This window comes from Lytechinus variegatus, chromosome 15, assembly GCF_018143015.1.
Source record: "Lytechinus variegatus isolate NC3 chromosome 15, Lvar_3.0, whole genome shotgun sequence".
Classification (NCBI taxonomy): Eukaryota; Metazoa; Echinodermata; class Echinoidea; order Temnopleuroida; family Toxopneustidae; genus Lytechinus; species Lytechinus variegatus.
This window is the reverse complement of record NC_054754.1, coordinates 7,445,195-7,466,871: the sequence shown is the minus strand read 5'-3', so window position 1 is coordinate 7,466,871 and position 21,677 is coordinate 7,445,195. Positions and strand designations below refer to the sequence as shown.

The 21,677-nt window shown below is 34.1% G+C and overlaps 1 protein-coding gene and 1 long non-coding RNA gene across 2 annotated transcripts; both read right to left on the bottom strand.

Annotated features, from left to right (window-relative positions):
- Positions 1 to 6,637: 6,637 nt before the first annotated feature.
- Positions 6,638 to 20,132, bottom strand: LOC121428999 (collagen alpha-1(XXVII) chain B-like). Its single transcript, XM_041625894.1, has 18 exons — positions 20,124 to 20,132; positions 19,664 to 19,771; positions 19,149 to 19,202; positions 18,855 to 18,908; positions 18,379 to 18,432; positions 18,017 to 18,070; positions 17,636 to 17,743; positions 17,044 to 17,097; positions 16,123 to 16,185; positions 15,047 to 15,118; positions 14,291 to 14,326; positions 13,564 to 13,590; positions 12,630 to 12,650; positions 12,041 to 12,121; positions 11,434 to 11,566; positions 10,864 to 10,973; positions 8,943 to 9,152; positions 6,638 to 8,070 (listed from the first exon to the last, which is right to left on the bottom strand). The coding sequence occupies exons 1-18, from the start codon at positions 20,130 to 20,132 to the stop codon at positions 7,915 to 7,917; spliced, it is 1,404 nt and encodes a 467-aa protein (XP_041481828.1). The 3' UTR covers positions 6,638 to 7,914.
- Positions 20,133 to 21,095: 963 nt separating this feature from the next.
- Positions 21,096 to 21,677, bottom strand: LOC121428716. The gene is made up of 3 exons (XR_005971823.1): positions 21,623 to 21,677; positions 21,330 to 21,383; positions 21,096 to 21,112 (listed from the first exon to the last, which is right to left on the bottom strand). It is a non-coding gene; the product is annotated as an uncharacterized LOC121428716 (long non-coding RNA).

The window sequence follows — 21,677 nt, the reverse complement described above, 5'->3', positions numbered from 1 at the left end:
GTAAACCGTTGCTTGGACTCCATCCTCAGGGTACAAGATCAGTGGGTCTCCATAGCGCATACGATATTCTCGGTCTCGCCTGTACTTGCGACGGCAGTTTTCACGACGATTGTATATATGAAATTGCTCATCATTGCAAGACGCATGAGAGCTACAGCACCAATTCCTGCGAACAAGACTTGCCAAACAGCCCGCCAAACAGTTGAAAGAGATCAACGTACTATTGGTGCACACGCTGAAGATCAGCCGACGTCAGATCTTTATACTGGTGTCTTAAGAGATCAGAATCTTTCTCGAAAACATGACAGTCGTTTCAAGGGTTTGCTCACGATAGTCCTTCTTACAGGCTCATTTTGCGCAGTATGGGTACCTTACGTTATGATTTTCATGATACGTATGCGTGCATCCGTCTTAGGTGTTCTGGACAAGATGTCTCTAAGCACCACTTGGGTACAGCCCATCATTTACCTGGTGACAAATTCAGAAGCGAGGAAATTGTCTCTTAAGGCGTGGCGACATTGTTTAAGGGACAACCTCTGTGGTCTTGGGACTAATAGACCTCGTTGACGATTTGAGCAGTTTCAGGAAAGGAATCGTCGGCAATCCGACAGAATGTATGTTTTATCAGATCGACAGTAATTACTTTAGGAACTGTCCTCAACTAATCAAGATCAAGGAAGGTTGTCAGAGCTCGGCCATTTTGCAGAAAGAGTTACGTTTAAACGCTCGTCAAGAGTGAGTCCCGGATGCACGCGTTTGATGGGTTAAAAATCAAGTTGCGTTTGATTTTAAGAGTTGCTTTGATTGCTACTCTTTCTGCAACGGGCCCCTTGGCCCCTTAGCACAAAGGTTAGCAATCAATCGCTTATTTGAAAGGACAATTCTGATTGGTTCGCTTATTTGAAAGGACAATTCTGATTGGTTCGCTTATTTGAAAGGACAATTGTGATTGGTCCTGCGCCAGTCTACTGAGCAAAATGCCCATGCGACAATGATTTTGATATAGGCCTTTAATTAGCGATTTGAATTAGCTAACATTTGTATTAGAGGGTTCTGACATCGTTTTGACTCGTTTATCATAATAATATATGAACATTTTGAATTGTATATAATATTACAACCCCCCCCCCAAGAAAATGAATAAAAAAACCCGCCTCCCTCAAATGCTGTAAATTTTAATCAAACTAATGTTGAGATGAATAAATTGTGCAGATCATGGAGGTAAAAAAGGAAGGAGAACCATGCATTTCACTCATTTTATTTAAAGTCACGTTTGATGCCGCAATGAAAAATATGTCGGGCATGTGTTTCATTTGCGTTTTTTTCTTGCATATTGTAGACAAAAGATTCTTACCTAACTGCAGACTTAATATCGGAGTTCCCAAGTGTATTGAGTTGTGTGTGATGGTGTGTGAGGGGGAGGGGATAATGAAGGATGATAATGAACAACAGCAATTAACTTAATTTTCATTATATAATCCTTTTAAAGGGGGGGGCGATCCAATAATAAACATCAATAACAAAATAATAATAATGATACTACTAATGATGATTTACACCCCCCCCCCGAGGAAAAAATCATCACCAAGAAAAATTGAGAAAAGTTAGGGAAACGGGTGACATATTATTTGCTAGATATACTGTAAAAGCCTATTGCGAAATTAGCTTCTCGAGCTTCGCTTGCAACATTTCAACAATTTATTGTTGTCCATGTTTACTTAGACCCCCCTAAATTTTGAATCATTACTTCAGGTATCAATATAAATCAAACTTTTTATTCACCGGGCCTACAGCAAAGAAAGTCAATGAATCGATATATCATGATAGGAATGGTACATAAAAAAAGAAAATTAGAAGAAGACACGAGGTTTCGTCGAAAATTCGGAATATAGGTCGTACATTGGATACAAATTTTTGTTCGAACTTAAAGCATTAATATTCTATCGCGAAGATGTACTCTTTCAGGGCAGCGGAACCAGAACCGAAATTCCCCGTAGGAAAAAAATGCCCTTTGTTTGAAATGCAAAAATGAGTGGCGTATAACGAGCCAAAAAATTGAGCGGCTAGATATAGCGACTGATGTAAAATCTATATCAGTTGTGATCGAGCGAGCAAAAAAATACATTTTCATAACAAAAATAGATTTTGCTATAAAATTCAGAAAATAAATATCATATTTCATCCTTCTTTCTTTCCCTTTCTCTTGTTTTTTCCTTGGTGGTGATTTTTTGGGAGGAGATGGAGAAGAGCCCCCTTCATCTGTACGCCACTGAGCTCTATTCCACCCCGAACTCTTTAAAATGATTCAGAGTCAAATATATAACCATTTTACCTTTTTCTATTTCTGTAATCAACTAAGCATGTAAAATGTAATGCAAATCGTTTTTTACTTTGAACAAATCAAATGAAGGAAGGACATTTTTAGGGCGAATTTTAGTTACTTTTTTTCTAAGTTTTCTTTCCGACTGCTGACCTCTTATTGCCAGGCGCATAGCCAGGAGGCGTTAGGGGCGTTTGCCCCCAAACCCCCCCCCCCAAAAAAAAAAGAGGGCGAAAGGGAGAAAAAGAAATAGCGAAGTGAGAAAAGGAAAGATGGATGTAGCTTATTTATATTTTTATTTATGAGTTTTTTCGTTTTACAATCACAAACATAATCACAATATTTACATATTATTGGTATAATCAATGGGGAAAGCACGGTTATTTCCTTTGTCGGGTATAGGTGGGTTTTGAATGACAAGTCGCCATGACAAGGTAATAAAAACAATAAAAATAACATGAAAAATAAGTACGTGGCAACGTAAACGAGACGTGCTTCTCTCTCCATATAAAATTTTTCTTCCGCGCTCAGCACGGTATAAATATCGAAAGTGCCTTCGACCCCCTTTTATTTCCCACACCTTTTTTCTACTCCGTTTTTCCCCTCCCGGCTATGGGACTTTTGTATTTCTTGCCAGGAATTTAAAGTATTTAGAGTATTTTTTTATGCATTGACACAAAATTTCCACTCTCCTGGTCAGAGCGGGTAAACACTTGCCATCACTCATTAGGCGGATCCAGGAGGGCCGAGGGGCCCCCTATTGGCGGAGCAATAACAAAAAAGGAAAGAAAGAAGAAAAAGGAAGAAAAGAAAGGAGGAAACGAAGAGGAGGAAGACGAGTGAATAAAATAAGGTGAGAGCAATGAGACGTGGAAAAAAATCTTTCATGTCACTGTATAAAATTTTAGCTCGCACTCGCATTGCCTGTTAGGTGATTCACATAATATCTTGTTCAACATGGAGCTTGAATATCAAGTTTGGAAGTCAGTATAAAAAAAAAACATATTTCTCCTCGGAAATCGTACTTCCCTTATTTTGTGTGATTTACAAATTGATTTTTAAAAAGTGCTCTGTAAAAATGTCAGTTTTATGTTCTGAATATTAACATTTCCTGCTCGCGTTGTGCGCTCGCGAATTTTGATATATCAGGTACCTATTATTTTCATGTATTCCATAAAGTTTTCAAAATATCTCTTTTCAGGTCTGATTGTCAAAACGTTTCAGCTAGCGCTGCCATGCATGCTTGCATTTTGACTGACGAGTTATGTATGTCTCAATATTGATAATATAACAAACTACATAAAATCCCCTTTTCATGAAAGTTTATCAAAAAATTCGGCTCGCGATTTGCGCTCACATTAATGGTTAAACATATATCAACTGATTACTGATGCATCCTATTCATAATGATAAAAGTGCTTGAAATGTACAGTGTTCAGGACATATCAACAGATTCCGCGCCCTCATTATGCATTGATAAATAAGATATCAATTCATTAATTAAATTGTCCCTTTTGTTTAATTTCGCGCTTAGCAAGAGGAATAGGAAGATAATCATATTCAAATGTTAACATGTCCTAAGGATGTCCCGGTCATATGTCTCAAAGTAATAATAATGAAAATATACCAGCTCTTTATTAAAAGCGGTTTATAGCCACCTTAGAATTTTCCTTCAAAGTACTTCAAATATAAAGCTGAAATTGACTCATTTTTCAGATCAGAATATCGAACACGCGCGTGCATGTTCATTCAGATATCCAGTTTAAGATCACAATATCAAAAATTTTCTGCTCGCCCTTTGTGCTGGAATTGTTAATGTAGGAAGATCCCCTCTTTCTCATCCTTTTTATGATTTACAAAACATGAATAGTGTCCCGTTTTAGGTCTAAATCCAGATTTTTCCCGCTCGCATCAATTGTTTAAGCTATCCTGTTCACGATTACAAAAATTGATCAAAATTTTCCATATTTTATGTAAATGAAAAACTTTTTCGCTCGCACTATTTGATTGTTGAAATATGTAACGTCTTCAGGGCTAACTGCAAGCAGTATTTAAAAGGTAGGCCCACCCTTTCGATCAGTAAGTACCGTGTATCAAATATTTCTGCTCGCGCTTCGCGTTCTTAGTAATTATTTAGTTGCAGGCACAATCATCTTTCTCAGGATAAAAACTTAGCCCAGAATGTTCAAAATTTAGGAAAAAATACATATAATAAAAAATGCTCGCGCGTCGCATTATGAAATAAGGATTATGATATTATATATATGAATGTTGATTTATAGAATATAACTAAGAAGCGACGTATAGGACTACCCCTTCAAAGAAACAAACAAAATAATCATCTTCGAGTTTCAGGTCTCATGACCAAGGTCAAAGATCATTTAGGGTCAATAAACTTTGGCCATGTTGGGATATCTGTTGAATTGCCCTCAGAATAATTTGTTAATGAAGAGTGTTATTTGTAAATAGGTTTTCCATAATTGTTTCCAAACTCAGCACTTCTGCTATATTAAATTGCATATACTGCAGGCGAGACTGCCAGAGGCGTTCCACTTGTTATAATGTGTAGTAATTGGTAGATAGTAGGTAAATGCTGTGATGAGCTGTAGCTATAAAATACGATTTTCAATCTAAAAAAAATGATTTTGCAGTACATGCGATTTAAATTTTTATCACCCCTTCCCCCAACATTTTATTCCCGTACATCACTTACCTCTCCCTTAGGAGACACCCGGATTCCAGTCTGGGTTTCTTGAGCCTCTCTGCTTTATTTAAATGGGTTTAACATTTGATAAATAATAAAAGAACCAGAGATGTCTTGAAATGTACGATACGTTCAAGAAAATTACTTTTGTCCCCTCAATTAAACACAAAAATAAATCAAAACACGAACACGAATCTGTTTCTGAGAATCACTTAATTTGTTCTATTCATCAACAAATAAAACCGGAACAATTCATGACACATTGTAATACATACACTATCCTCCTTCTCGATGCCCAAAACCGACCAAATGAAGACATACTCTACCAGAAGAAAAAACCTGTCAGCTACTTCAGATGATCTAAGAAAAGATGCTTGGAACGTTCTTTCATTTATTATTCCCATGTGGAGTCATTTAAGATAAATGTTAGTTTTGAAAAAAAGTATTTTTTTTTGCACATGCCTGCCCCCTGCAACATATTAAACCACAAATTATACTACGCAAAAATAAATGTGTGTTGGAGAAGAGACAGTTTGTTATTTTCCATGGACGTATATCTACAATGAAATTTGTTTAATCATTTAACACGAAAATGCCCCCCAAAAGGGGCTTTTAGATGACAGCTCTACAGAAAATGTAATCAGAAAAAAGTAAATTTTAATTTCCAAGAAAAGATTAGTAATCATAAAATATTTTACACATGATTAGGGATCTAAAATGTTAACACAATTCTAAATATAAACAGAATTGGTATGTATAGTATATATGCAGCAATTTTCTGTCATTTTAATGAGGTAGAGAAATTCTTTTCCAAACTAGCTTTAAAGTTATCCCCACAACAAAATGGTCATATACTCTTTTCAATCAATTTGAATTGTTCAGGTCCACTTTAATTACATTATGACTTAGTTCTACACCCGACATACAGTTAACAAAAATACCACCCATACCTTTCATTTCTTCAAACGTGAAAGGTCGTCTAAAAAAAATATTTGATAAGGCCTTTGAATACTTTTAGAAGTAACCTTCTAAAGAATCAGGCTAGTTATTAAATGTTCCACACTTTAAGACACAAGTTTGTGTGGCAGGTTATATCTGTTAACTGTATATCAAATATCAACATAAATTTCAAAAGTGAAGAGGGATTTTATAGGCGTTTCTTTTTCAACTACATCAACTTCTTTAAAATATACACATTGAGGAGAATGAAGTTTTACCACGTTTTTCTTGCCATAATTTAAAACATTTACAACTGATACGTACAAAGTTAAAAGAATGTATACCCAAACTCTTCACTTACAATGAATAATACAACAACTGCCTTTACAAAAAACAACAACAAAAAATCAGAAAAGATATTAAAATCTGTACATCATATAAAAAAGTCCAAAAAGCTACATGACTCTATACCTACTGTGTGAATCTACCTAGCATCATTCTATGGCTTAATAATCTAAGATATGCGCATATTTATCATTCACCTAAAAATAGTAATAAGTACCTAATAAGCACACTCAATAGTTACATGTAAAACTGTTTCAGCACGTACCCTGTGTCAATAATACAATAAACCATCAGATAGCTAAAACCAAGATATATCTACCAATTAACGTTCAAAATTGATTACTCAAAAAGCAGCTCTTATTTTGATAAAGTAAACGAGTTTGGATTTTACTACATTATCATTACGCCTTCAATTTGCTTTGTGAACGAATCTTCATCTCTTGTGCTCAAAATAGAAACAGAGACATAAATACGATTTTCATAATTTCAAAATGTACAAAATGCAAGCTTTTGGGGTGAGATTTTTATAGACCAACTGTGCTTTATAAAGTACATTGCGTAGAAATGCCAGCCATCGTCAATGTGATACGATCTATTTGATCATTGTCAATTCTAATCTAAAGTCTCTGGCAGAATATAATTCAATAATGAAAAAAAGAATTAAAAATCTACTAAGTTATATTCACAGCACAGTTTTCCTATACAGCAGTGAATTTAAAAAGCGTAGAGAAAAATACTTTACGCAATGATGGCCTGATCATCAGCACAAGTCTAAAACAACTATTAAAACACCATGTGACATTTACGAAAATATATATAGCACCACAATCACAATTACACATCACTTCTCAAACAAGAGCATCAATTCGACATCATATTGTACAATTTGACATGATGAAATAGCACCAAGAATTTTTTTTTACAACAGATAAAAAGGATTTCATAAATTAAATACAAAATCCCTAGGAAAAAATACTTGGCATGAGAAAGCATGCCACTGTAACTTACGATTGAGTTCAAACTTGAAATAATTTAAGAAAATGTTCCTCAAAGAATAGAAATAGGCCTACACAGAATAAGATAAGGAAAATTCTGAAAAATTGACCATTGAATTTCATATTTCGCTTTTTCCGCAACCAAAACATTAATGCTAGTAAGGAAATCTATAGAATGAATGTCCTCAAATCATTTTAAAAAAATCATCGCAAAACTGCAACTAAAATAATGACACACCATAAAAAAGCGATTGGGAATTTTAACATGCCACTAGAAAATAAAGCAACATTCAAGATTTTATTCAAGGCATGACCATATATCCTTTCTAATTGGAATGTTAAAAAGCACCAATTTTCATGCCATATCCATTTCACCATTCCTTATAATACCACAATTTTTTTCCAGCTTGTCTAATGATCTTAAAATACTGAAAGATATATATCACGTGATAAAAGGTAAACCTCACCCACGTGAACACCGACAAGTTCCAATTTCTTAAGTAGTTAGAGAAATATGCAAACATTTTGTTCTACTTTTTTCTTTCTTTGAAAAATGTAAATATTACAATTTTCTAGAAAAAAGGAAAACAATCGTTTCTACATAATCATATTCAGTCAAAACATGTGTGTCCGATTTCTATCTTAAAACCATGATTTTCCGATATCCTGTGAACATCTGGGTCAGTAATGATGTCAACAATGGGTAACTTATGGACGTCATGTACACGAAATACAAAACGAGTGGTCCGCCATTTTGAATCTTCACGCTGAAATTCAAAGTGATAAAAAGTAACAACTTATTAATTTGCATTATTTTGAACGCTGTAGCAGGAGGTTTCTAGTATATTTTTTGTAGTAATAGTAAAAACGTAACCAACATTCTTTGACCACTAAAGCTTGGAAAGTCTTCAGATCATTAAAAAAGTTGTCAGACTTTTGAAAGTTATTTTCTCTAAAACCAATATTTTCTCTAATAACCAATATAATTATCGGTTGGTAGTGCCTAAGACTTCTGCAATGGCTTAATGGAAAAGACATGTTAAACGATGCATTGGAAAAATAAATAAAAAAAAATATGTGAAAACAATGGTTGAAAAAAAAAGTGAAATGAAAATTGAAAGAAATAAAACTTTTATTTCTTTCAATTTTCATTTCACTTATTTTTTCAACCATTAAGCTTTATGATAAAGCTTAATTTTAGTAATAATATGGAATATACAGAGTACAAAAGAAACATTCTAAGATTGTAAATAGTGAATTCACATTTAAAATGTCATTGCAAGAATCAAGAGAGATGAGGAAAGATAAAGGGAAAAGAGTGAGTGAGAGAGAGAGTGAGGTGGAAAAAGTAAAAGTGCGTGATGGGGGGGGGGGTGAAATATTGTGAGAATTATAACTAATTAAGTCTTTAGACAAATTTTACGAGAGCTTAGACTTGTATTTCCTGGTAGATTTAGTGATTCAAAGAAGCCTAATGTCATTTTTTTAATCCTAGGATTTTTCATTTTCAACCAGTCCTTTGGACTGAAGTTTTTGGACTTACAAATGAATCTTAGGAACAATGTTTTTGCTATATGCATGCTGCCAGCATTGAAACAAATTAAATGAAATAAAAGATAAAAATATTTCACAAACTCACCTGACAATTGTCTTCCAGAATCTCTGGTCTTTGGCCATCGTATGAGAAATAGGCTCCATTCCAACCACGGAAAGTCAAAGCGTTCTCGTAAGTGCCCCGTCTATTTCTCCAGACCGGTACGTTCCTGCAATGTATGGTAATTTCCTGGAATGCTGTAGAACTCAGGAGATGTAGGAAGTTGAGTTGAGGCTTGCTGATGTCATAATCCAACTGTAAAATAGAGACATCACAATGAAAGCTTTGTCAACATTCTGTTCTGTTAGATCCAAGTAATAAGTCTAGAATTTTAATACTGCAAAAGAAGGCTTTAGTTAGAGATAACAGTTTACCTAAAACAAAATAACCAATGTAATGTAGAACTTGATAACAAAACATACTTCATAACACATGGAAATCATATACATGTATAATTATAAAGAAAAGTATGTTAAAAATACCGATAGGCAGATATGGAGGAAAGGCTGAGTTCTGCAGGATATTTTTATAATCTTTGAAAGATGACGTAATGCCAAAGATTATCAATTGATCATAAGGCTGATTTTCTTGACTGGTCAAAAAAAATAATGTAATTGAATGTTGCAGTCAGCTCCACGATCAATAGCTGAACCGAATGTTATGGACCCCTGGGCCCTGTTTCATAAAGGACCTGCAACTGTTTTAAGTTTGCCATTATGGCAACTACAATGGTGTCAGGGCTCAGAAGCCAATCAAAATCAAGGTTACCATGGTAGTTGTCATTATGGCAAAGTTAAAACAGAATCGGGCATCCTGATGTAAGTTTCTCCATTAAGACAGGGTCACGTATCTTCAACCCTGGGCCCCGTAAGATAAAGCTTAGCGACTCAAGTTGATTTTTGAGATTGGTCCATACAATGATCTATGCAAACAATTGTAGAAATCGGCCCCATGGATATATCAATATGTTTTATGTTACGGGTCCCTGATGTAAGTTTCTCCTTCAAGACAGGGTCACGTATCTTCAAGCCTAGGCCCCATAAGGTAAATGCTTAGCTACTGATGGTGGAGTTAATTTTTTAGATTGGTCCATACAGTGATCTATGCAATCAATCGTAAAATCAGCACGAGAATCAATCCCTAAGCTTTATGTTGTGGGCATCTGATGCAAGTTTCTCCATTAAGACAGGGTTACCTATCTTCTAACCTGGGCCCCGTAAGATAAAGCTTAGTGATTGACTGATCTGGGGCTGATCTTGCTGATCCCACACAATAATGAATGCAATTTAATGTAGAAGTCTGCCCCATGATCAATCACAAAGTTTTATATAACAGGGCCAAGGTTTCTGACAATAAAATATCCATATTGCTATCACTCTCTCAGTGGTCAAGCCAGTTACGGAGTGTTGCAAGAAATTTTCAATCAATTGTGGACCTCTGAGGCCCAGTGGAGTAGTCTCCAGACTTTGAATCAGAGGGCTGTGGATTCAAATCCGAGCCATGGCATAGTTTTCTTCAGCAAAAAGTTTATCCACAATGTGCAGCACACAATCCATGCCAGGTAAATGGGTACATTGTAGGAATTAATACCTTTAAATGCATGAGAGGTGTACGTAATTACAGCTGCCAAGCTAAAGCAAAGCTAAATGCCCGTCATTTGAAGTGCATAGAGACATAATCAAAAGGTTATGTGCTGTACAAGAACTGATTATTATCATTACTATTATTATTACGATTATTGTTATAAGAAGTCAATATCAGGTCTCAAAAATACATTATTGCAAATTTGAAATTGATCGATGGACTGCTTCTTGTAATATCAAGTATAAATCGAATTGCTTTTATTCAAACTGATCTATTACGTGTAAACTTACAACTGAAATTTGCAATTTATTGCAAATATTTTCTTGCAGCACCCCCTTAGTATGCTGTTTCAAAGTAACATGAATATTATTGATCAACATACTGTACTTGTGTCACGTGATAATAGACATGTGTATCCGCCCGCAGCAAGTCCACAATAAACCTTTACAGCATCCGTACAGCAACCCAAATCAGGATCAATCCAATATTCACCTGTTGAATGAAACAAATCTTGAGGCATTACTTGAGAAGAAAGATTATATTTATTTATTTATCATTTATTTGACACTTCACACACATTCATTTTGAAAAAAAATATCAATGTCATAACTTAAAATTACATCGAATATCATACAAATGCAATATTCGGTAGCAGTCTGCCAAATGCATCAGTTGTCAGCCAGAGAAGTGGAGAGCAATCTCGATCATTGTAACCTGATGGCCCTTTCAGCCCAATTTTGTGACAGATACATATTTAGAAAATAGTATGACATTTCATCCTTTACCTTTTACTTTTCTTAACTTTTCTTGGAACTTTTGGGGGTGTCATAGCCCCCCACCCCATCCTCCCCACCCCACCTATCTGCCAGCAATTTAGTGTATAATACTGATTCCCTACAAATCCAAACAAAATATTCTCCTTCCAAGATTCATATGTATGGCAGTGTCTTACCATCATCCATGTCTGGTTGGCAATCCAATAAATCTCGACATGTCCTAACAGGCAGATCTTGGGTACCTAACGGGTGCTTCATACCCTCAATATACCGGTATAAATACTTCATCATATAAAATACATCAACGTCCTGCAAATATAAACATTAAATACATCATTAGTGATTTTAATAACAAAATCTTCAATTTTTCAGTTATAATTACATTGCTGTCTTTCTTGTTTTCACTCTACCACAAATCTGATCAATTGTGAAGATGCAATATCATAATTTAAAAACAAAAAAGTGTTCAAATCTTGAGATGTCTATTATACCCTTCTACATGTATTTTCCTTTTCTACAAATACTATTCACCACTGAACTGTCATATGTTCGGAGAGAGAACGAGAGAGAGAGAGGAGGGGACTGTTTTTACAACTTTGAAGTAGAATGAGATAGATTAATCTCTGATACAATACACTCATTGGTAGGCATGCCCTGCAACAATCCATGGTGATCCACTAAAAAATCTTATCATACACAGCGAATTTGAAATAATACCGAAAGAAAGTGTATGTCACTCTGAATTTATGGAATTAAATTGAGAAACCTAGCATTCACACTCACCCCTATGTGTTTTGGTCTTGGTAATACAAAGAAGTAGTGTAATAGAGAGGCTAGAGCATCAGCATCATTTACGAATTCACCCTGAATTGGGGAAAGAAAGAACGAGACATTATCATTTATCAACTAAAAGTACTTTTTTCAGTTGTATAAAATAATTTTACTGTCATATAATATTAACAGTAAATTAATACACCATGGTCACGTGTATATATAATAATGAACAAAATAAATAAAGAAAAGCTGAAGAATATTCCACTCATTAGAAAGTGAAAGTTAAGTGGTATATGAAAGTGCTGTTGTTGTGATATATATATATATCACAGCATTTTCAAAACAATCAGTGAAGAAGTAAATAATCAGAATACAAAGTATAGAAGAGATAAAGAAAATAAAGAAATGAAAATGAAAGATATATGTTTAAGGAGTTTCTAAAAGGAATAACTGTCACATGTCATTCACTTCAATCTTTTATTGTATCAGAGTATTAAAAGAAGGATAAGAAGTTCATGGACGTAGAAATGGCTACAATTTAATATCAAAAGAGAACACAATATAAACCATTATATATATATATATCATATCAACTTACCGCATAGCTACCAGGAGGACCCTGTTTTGAAATGTGGAAAAAATGAAACTAGAATTACAAACAATATATATTGGAATCAAAGTTCCTTTCAATAAACAAATCTTGTAATATTGTTTCTTCTAATACTGTGGCTGTATGACAAGCCGTTGTAACATTTAATCCTATTTCTTGATATCAAGAATTCATTTCTTGATTCAAATTCTTGATATCAAATACGAATTTTTGATGTCAAGAAATATGATTAAATGTTAAAACGGCTTGCCATACGGTTGCTGCATACTGTTGCTGCTACTACTACTTACCACTACTACTACGACGACAACGAATACTTCTACTACTACTAATTAATATTTTACTACTTAATATTTCACTTCTTATATTACTACTGTTACTACAAAAATAACTAATGTTCTACTGCAACTACTGCTTCCTTAGATATAGGCGTGCCATGGCAGTTCAAACAACTAATATTTTAGTAGTAATACTACTACTACTACATCTATTAGTGTTACTACTTTTCCTTGTACCATTAGCACTGCTGTCAATTCGTTATTTACATTATTTACGTATTCGAGAGATCAGCGTCCAACAAGCCAAGCTTCTCAGCTGGTCTCTTTTTTTCATTTCACCCCTTACTTTTTTTTAACATACACACGAATACTCATACTTCAAGAATGTTTAGTTTTATAAAATGATGATAAGTATCGTATTTTGTTCGTATAATTTACATTACCCAATTTTTGCAAATGTAAGGTCATTACTTTTGTTTATTTTTGTTTGTAATTGTATTTATGTATTTTTGATTTGTATGTGAAAAATGGAAAGAAAAGAAATGAAATAAATCAATAAATTCATACTCATATCAGCAATAATTATATACTAGTATAGTAATACTACTAATAACGCTATTTTAATTGATATGATTTTTTCTTACCGGTGGGCCAGGATATCCGGTATCACCCTAAAGAGAGAAAGAGAAAAAGTCTAATTCAGGTGTGATGCAATACATACCAAGGATGAACGAGAGATAGGTGATGAGAAGAGGCATAAAGAAGGAATATCAAAAGCATAAATCAGAATAAATAGAAAGACAGGAGAATGGACTATTAAGGGTAAAGAAGAATATAATTTGATTTTTCCTATCATAACAAAAGCCAAGCAAGCATCTGAAAATAACTTTCAGATCAAAGAAATATATCCAGCAGCGAACCCGACATATGCCTATGAGGCTCAAGTGTTTAAAGCAATTGGGGAATCAATGGAATTCTTGCCTCTTGTAAGTCAGGTAGTTTTGACATTATGTAATTAATACACAGTGTATTAATATAAGTACCTGAATAACAAATACAACTGAAAAATCACTGCCCCTGAGTGGGTTGGGTTGGCTTGATTGTAAAGGCCAAAAAACATGGAATTTCATTTTGTATTCTTTATATTGAAAACATTGATATTTAATGATTACCAGAGTGATTGATTGTCAATTTTGTAAAAACAAATTAATTATGTACCCAATTGTTTTTTAAGGGGATGGTGCCATAAGGGGTATTATTGAAAATGAATTTTGAGATCATGTGCACTATATCATATTTTATAACACTATCAATAACATCTTTTCAGCATTATTATGAGTGGTTAGTATTATAAACGCAATAATGACATACCAGTATGCCCTTTGGTCCTATATCTCCTCTCGGACCCTGTGTAAATACAAATTAAAAAGCATTGTCAATCATTTAATATGGAGGTTTGTTAAAAAATCAAAGACATTGTAATGTCATGGCTTGAAGGGCTTAAACCTGGAAGATGTGGGCCTTGAGAAATCGGGCATTTGTAGTACACTCTGCATCAGACTGTCTGATCTCAGATTTCAAGGTCGAGTCAGCACAAGGCATGATTACATGTAGGTTGTCTTTACAGGTTTTATAAATAAAATCATAGATATATATCAGCTACTTTTAATATACCCTTTCTCATTGATTGAAGTATTTTTTAATAAAAATCAAAACATCGAGGCGTTTCTTTGAATAAACAAGACATGTATTCAATTGCTAATTTATCAAATATTCTGGAGTAATTACTTGAAATGCAATACCTGTTAATATAAAAATGTCCCCATCTATTGCCTCATTTAAATGAAAGTATAAAATGCATCTCATGAAGGTATCTTAAGCACTGTATAATTTACCCATCACAATTCAGACATAAATGTACCCCCTTTCTCTCTCTCTATATTATGTATGTTTCAATATGGTATTGGAGCCCAGCCTTTGAAAGGCCAATGGCCTTTGCTAGCTCCCCCATATTCTTAGTATTTATATTCATATATTTTCTTTTTGTAAATATCTGACTGTTTTTGAATGTTTTTTACCAGAAATGGAAATAAAAGAAATGAAATAAATGAAATGAAATAGACTTACCTGAATACCAAACTGACCAAGAATACCTTCTAGGCCTGGGAATCCAGCCGGGCCCCTTTCACCAGCAGGACCCTGTAAACAAACATCATAATGTCTCATTTTAAACAAAATACAAATCAAGAAAATAGAATTGAGTCAATAGAAATCTATACGATAAACAAGAGGGTACAATTGCAACAGTTAGAAATAAAAAATCTATACATGCATTCAATAACCCAAAAAGTGCATATTGATAAAAGAAACTTGTGAATTATATCTTCTGTAAATGGAGAGGCCCACTAAAAGTCAATCTAGTACTTCATGGGACACTCAAATAGTAATTATAGAACAAAATAATTTTCATGTAAACAAAAAACCTATCATTATGTGAAGTTAAAGGGGGTGTACTACCCATTCTTGCATCAAACAGAAAATATTATACAGCAAAGTTGAACCAAATTTTACATAATGTATGACAAATATAGTTGTAATAATGGAAAGCTTCGAAATATGAACATTGTTACATCATATTCAGGACTCAACACCTTTGAGAATATAATTTTTATACAATTTTTAAAACTTATTCCTTCTCAAATTTACATGATGTCCATCCATTGAAATAAGAGTAACCCATTAAACCCAACAAAGCTATCGAAATAAGAAATGTTTTTTAAACTTAAGGATCCAAAGTCCATCTGTATAGTCCTCATATCAACACATGGCCAGCGGTACAGGGGGAGGGGGAATACAGTAACGGGTTGATCCAAGATATTCCAAAGGGGGGGGGGCACATTTTTCCAAGGAAAAATAATCAAAGGGTTTTTAACAAAAATTTAGCAGTTTTCATCCTGAACAAATTTAACAAACAAAGAAAAACAGGTCTTCACATTCGAAGGGGGGGGGCACACTTCTGTTTCAACAGCATTTTTACATAGCAAATTTTCCTTCTCAAAGGGAGGGTGCATGAGCCAGCTGTGCCCCCCCCCTCCCCCATTGGATCCGCCAGTGGGTTGATCATCCCAGTGTATTGAAGAACAATGAGAAAAAAAGTGGGGAAAAAAGAAAAGAGGGAAGAGTATCAAAAAGAGAAATCTTACCGCATCTCCAACACGTCCTTTCAGTCCCCTGAAACCAAAGTCACCAATGTCACCAGGATATCCCTTCAATAAGCAAGATAGTAAGAATCTTGTCAAGAAAACTGCACACAATGTTTAATATCAGTAACAGTGACAAGTGTCACATCTATATTAGAGATGAACATGATAGTAATGGCAAACATTGAAGATGAAATATGATTATCAAGCTTTCAGTTCACTAATGTCACAGCAAATATGGAGAAGCAGATCACACAATTCAGTATTGTTCTATTCTTTACTTGTACCCCTCTTTGCTGATGGTGAAGTATCAATTCATGTTCCCATTTTTCATACTTGCTGTCACATGTCCTTTGATCAAATCATATAAAATCACCACTACTTACTATATAATCAGCTATTTCCACACGAGCTGCCAATAAACCCAAAGCAGGATTAAAAAATGAGATGTTCCAAAGATTAATTGTTTTTACAAGCATGATATTTCATCTATCACTTCGGAACCAAGTCCATTGTAAAATGATATTATTGTTATGGCTCATGGATAAGTCCCCCTTTTTGTCCTGATATTAACATACAATGTGTATTGTTATGTACCTCCCACAAGTCTTTACGTATTTAATTGGTAACTGTATTTAATTGTACCAATTTAATTTTTCATTGTCAATAATCAAACTTTCATGGTTGCGATGAGTTAATGAATAAATAAATAAAGCCTCTTAACTTTTCAAGATAGGTGTAAAAATCCTACCAAAGAACTTGCATCCTTTGGCAAGGCATTTATCTACTTTTCCACTCTTCACCCAGGTGCATTAAATGGGTGGGAAGGAATTCCTTGAATGTCTGATCAAGGTAGCAGTGCTAAAGCCAATGCTTAGAAACATAAGCAGTTTGTTGCATATTTTTGGAAAATTGTCAACTTACCGGAACACCTTTGAAGCCCTGGAGTCCTGCGATTCCTGGCTCACCATTATTACCCTGTAAAAATAAAACAAGAACAAAATAAATTCAAAACATTTGTTTTACCAATTAGTTATGCTGTGCACGTGTGTAACAGCTGTTAGAATGTATGGGTTATTGTATAATGAAAGGACGGTTTTGTAAGAATGGTAAGTGAACATGTTCATATCTAATGCAGATGGCTTAGGAGGCTAGGGGTTAGGAGAAAAAGATAAAGGAGAACGTGTTTACAAATGTCTTTACCCCCAAATAGGTATTTTTCTTTCCCAATAAGGCTGGGCAGACTAGAACATTTGCAAGCCAAAGTTTTCTCTTTTTCTATGTGATTGATAACCTAAATTGGATTTGAATGAGTACTGGAAACATGTGTAATATCATTTTGAGATATGCATAGTACAAACTACACAAATGGTTCTGTGATTAGTATCAGGGCAAGATACAAATCATCTTCAAGGAATATGCTGCTTTAATTTTTTACTAACTCTAAACTGAATTCTAAATGGACGAAATTCCACTTCTTAATTGTATCACATATTAATATTTGAATGTGTTTTACCTGATCACCAATGTTTCCTAGTGGTCCCTTAGGTCCTGATGGACCTACTGCACCCTGTTTGCCGCTGGTTCCTGTTAATCCTATTTGTCCAGTAAAACCACGTGGACCCTACAATTGAATTGACAAGACAACTGTTTTTACATGATTATCAATGAATTCTTCATGACACAAGACAGTTCAGCAAAAATATTTGATAAAACTAAGTATCTTCATTCTGAAAAGAGAAATATGCACCAAGTCAACATTCTGTCAATTTTTTTTTACATTTTGTATATTAATCAATTATGGTATCCTGAATTTTTGCAAATTTTGGAAAATGCAAGTTATTAAAAATTCCAATCGAAGTAATATTCCTTCATAAAAAACATCACCACTACTTACTGAATTTCCTGTTTCACCTATTTCTCCTGGTGGTCCACGGGGTCCTCTCTCACCCTACGATGATAATAAAATATCAAAATCATCATAATAATATCTAAAACAATACACTGTTCACAATATAATTTTTAATGACTAACTGATTTTAGTTCCAGTTGCAGTATGAATTTCAACTTTTCATGTCGCCTGAAAAGGGAACATTTATTTATTGTTTCATTTTCACATTCTACAACTGCAAAACATTATAAAAGAATGAGAGACATTTCACAAATATGTGAGAGTGGTGACATATTTTGAATTCACATTATACATCTCGTAATTCCATTCATAATGCCCATTTTATAAATATATGACATTATGCTTACATTTCGTCCGGCGTATCCTTGGCTTCCTTTCGCACCTTCTAAACCAGGTGTACCCTGTTAAAATCATATAAAATAAAAAAAAAAGAAAGAATTCTGATTCTTACAATTTAATATGAGAATTTGAAGTTCGGAAAACTTATCATAATTGTCCATAATGCTGTATCAAACTGCAATTAAACAGGATATCAAAACGAGCAGACAATACGATCTACAGAAAACTTTGATACATATTATTTTGTTTTATGACAGATTTCCCAAAGTAAAATATAATTCGGACAATTCACGTTCAAATTTAATTATCAGAGTTGATCGCTTAAACCTATTAAATAAGTGTAAAGATGGGAGGATGCAACACTTGGAGAAACAGAATGAGATCAAAATAATTATAAAATAGCTATTACATTTTTTAGAAGTACAGCAGTGGTAGAACTCGTTATGGGACAAGAGAAATCTTATGACAAAAAATCAATGCATACCTTTTCTCCTTTCGTTGCGTCCATACCAGGCATGCCTTGTGGACCAGGACTGCCCTATAATGGAGTAAAATTCGACAATATATATCTAAGAATGTCACATTATTCATATGATATCAGCTATATTTATATTATTTAATTATTCTATAATTTTCACTAACTTTTCAAAAGCAGATAAGTGTGATAAGTTGTCTATGAAGTTGGTTACTTAAACTGTGAGCTATCGAAGATCAAAATGCAATAAGACTAACTTTAAATATTTTAAGCTTAGATTACAGAAACAATTTCATATCTTACTGCATCTCCTCGCCATCCATTAGAGCCTTGATGTCCTTTGGTTCCCTGTTTTCCCTGTCAATAGAAATTCAATTCATTGCAGTAAAGTCTGTAATAATCGTTAAAAACTTTAACTATGTCATCATTGCTGGAATCAACCATGAAATGCTAAATGTTCAGAACCTTTTCTATGAATTCATAATGCAGCTGTTAATATGAAATACCACAATATTAGTTCAATTTCTGAAGAGTTTATTTTACAAAAGAAGTTAGAGAGCACCAGCAAAAAACATGATTAGATGGTTATTTTTACATTTTTGTAAACATTTAGAAAAAAACAGGGAGTCCCCCCCCTCGGTCCAGGGAAATTGGTTCAAGTAATTAATCTATTTATATAAAATCACACTTAAATTATGAGTAACGGTTGGTATAAAATGCATCAACAGATTATTAACCCATATTAATCAATGAGATTGCACATTAGATATTTAAGCATGACAGTTTCATTGAGACATGAACACCCTCTTTGTTCTTACCCTAGGTCCTGGTATACCATCCTCCCCGCGGGTACCTGGTTCACCCCACCGGTCCCTGTGGTCCTTGCTGTCCAAGTGGTCCTTTAGGTCCAGGTAGCCCAAGATGGCCTGCAAGTTGCATGAATGATAAATTGTTACCTAAGTAGGGAAAATTGTTACTGCTGTATGACAGATTACATAGTATTGATATAATGCCGAAGTTAACAAAATTCTAATTATAAATAAAGAGTACACATTCTCATACGAAAGACTTGAATTTAAAATAAACCTTTAGGTACAATGGGCCTTATTAATATTACAATCTCCCCAAGACCACCCATTTGCATTGAATTGAGATCACAGGTCCCTTTTTTTTAGAAACCATTTCCACATTTGAATGCAGTAAACATGTGCACATTCTATACAAAATTGCCCTTTTTTAAAAACTCTATGGTCATGTATGCCTTCATGATAAAACTACCACTGCCATCGCAACCACCATCATTCTCATCATCACCATCACCATCATCATTATTCTCCTCATCATCATCATCCTCCTCCTCCTCATCATCATCATCATTATCACCATCATTATAGTCACTGTCTTTGTCATCATCCCCACCATCAATGATAATTTAATTGTAACAACATCGAGTCTTTAAATCTCAACTAAAGACCCCTTTTTTCCAACAAATTAGTCAATAATGGGTAACATATTGGGGAGCCGGTGCATTCGAATGTTTTTTACAGATAAATGGCACTATACAAATGCTGTTCATCATCATCACAATCATGTATACGACAAATGAATCAGACACCTTTACACCCATTAATTGATGATTCTTACCAGTTACCTGGAGCCCAATAGGTCCCTGAGGCCCGATAACCCATCTTCACCCTAGGATGTGAGCGAAAAAAAAATCATCATGTCATTATTTGCAGAGATATTTATCACAACCAGCATCTATGTTTCATTTGATTTTTTAGAATAAAATTCTGTGAAAAGTTCATTGATCAGCAGATTATGAATGATAGACACTGTGGCTTGTCAGAACTAATTTGTGAAAGACGTGTTTAATTTTGTATTAATCCTCAGTCGGAAGGGAAGCTGAAATATAAGAAACAAAAAACAAACACTGCCAATAGTCTATAATCTCCATTTGTGACTGTCATCGTTTCAAACTTTATATCCGGTCAAATATTCTGCCCATCTAATTTTGACAGAAAAGTTTCAAAACTCTTCTCTGGCTCATGATTGCATGACCCTCTCCATTCATATAAGGTATCAAAATAAATAGGAGACAAAAAAGACCTAACAATACTGCAAATAAAATATCATGAAACAAATGTGTATGCAGGAAAACCAGAACAAAAATCACTTTTTTCCATGATACACAATGTGTTTTCAATCAACTCACATTTTCTCCATATCTCCAGCGGAACCTGGCTCGCCGGGCCGCCTGCTGGGCCCTGTAAAATGAACAAAATCATAACATTATTTTCAAACCTTCGGAAAATAAAAAAATAAATATGATCCTCTGCCAACAATCAATTATCTGAAATTTGCTGTGTCTGGCATTCTAAGGTTACATTCATTATAACGTAATAATAACATGTTATAGTGATATACATGTATGAAAATCAAAAATACATAACAAGCAAAAATAATTTTAAAAATCACTCATACCTGAGCACCAATGTATCCACTTGTTCCAGCAGAACCACCTTCACCCATCGCTCCCTAAAAATAAAAATCATAAAATCACAAATATTTCATAACAAATGAAAACACAAAATCACAAATATTTCTAAGTTTCATATTTTGGCCTTCATCTTGAATAAGGCTGGTAAAAGTAAACAAGAAGTTGCATGGAGAATCAACCAAAACCAACTAAATCCCTTTCTCATGTACTAAATGAGCAGTTTGTGAGAATTTTTAGGACAAAATTCGAAAGAAAATAGTGTAAAAATATGACATACCGTTGGCCCTTGTTGTCCTTCTTCACCTTTGATTCCTTGTTTCCCTTGAAAGCCC

Excerpts from the sequence above, each read along its gene's own strand:
- LOC121428999 (XM_041625894.1), bottom strand. Across the intron at positions 15,119-16,122 it reads AAGGACGTGTTGGAGATGCG|GGTCCTGCTGGTGAAAGGGG; the intron begins GTAAGATTTCTC and ends GTTTGTTTACAG. Across the intron at positions 10,974-11,433 it reads CCAACCAGACATGGATGATG|GTGAATATTGGATTGATCCT; the intron begins GTAAGACACTGC and ends TTCATTCAACAG.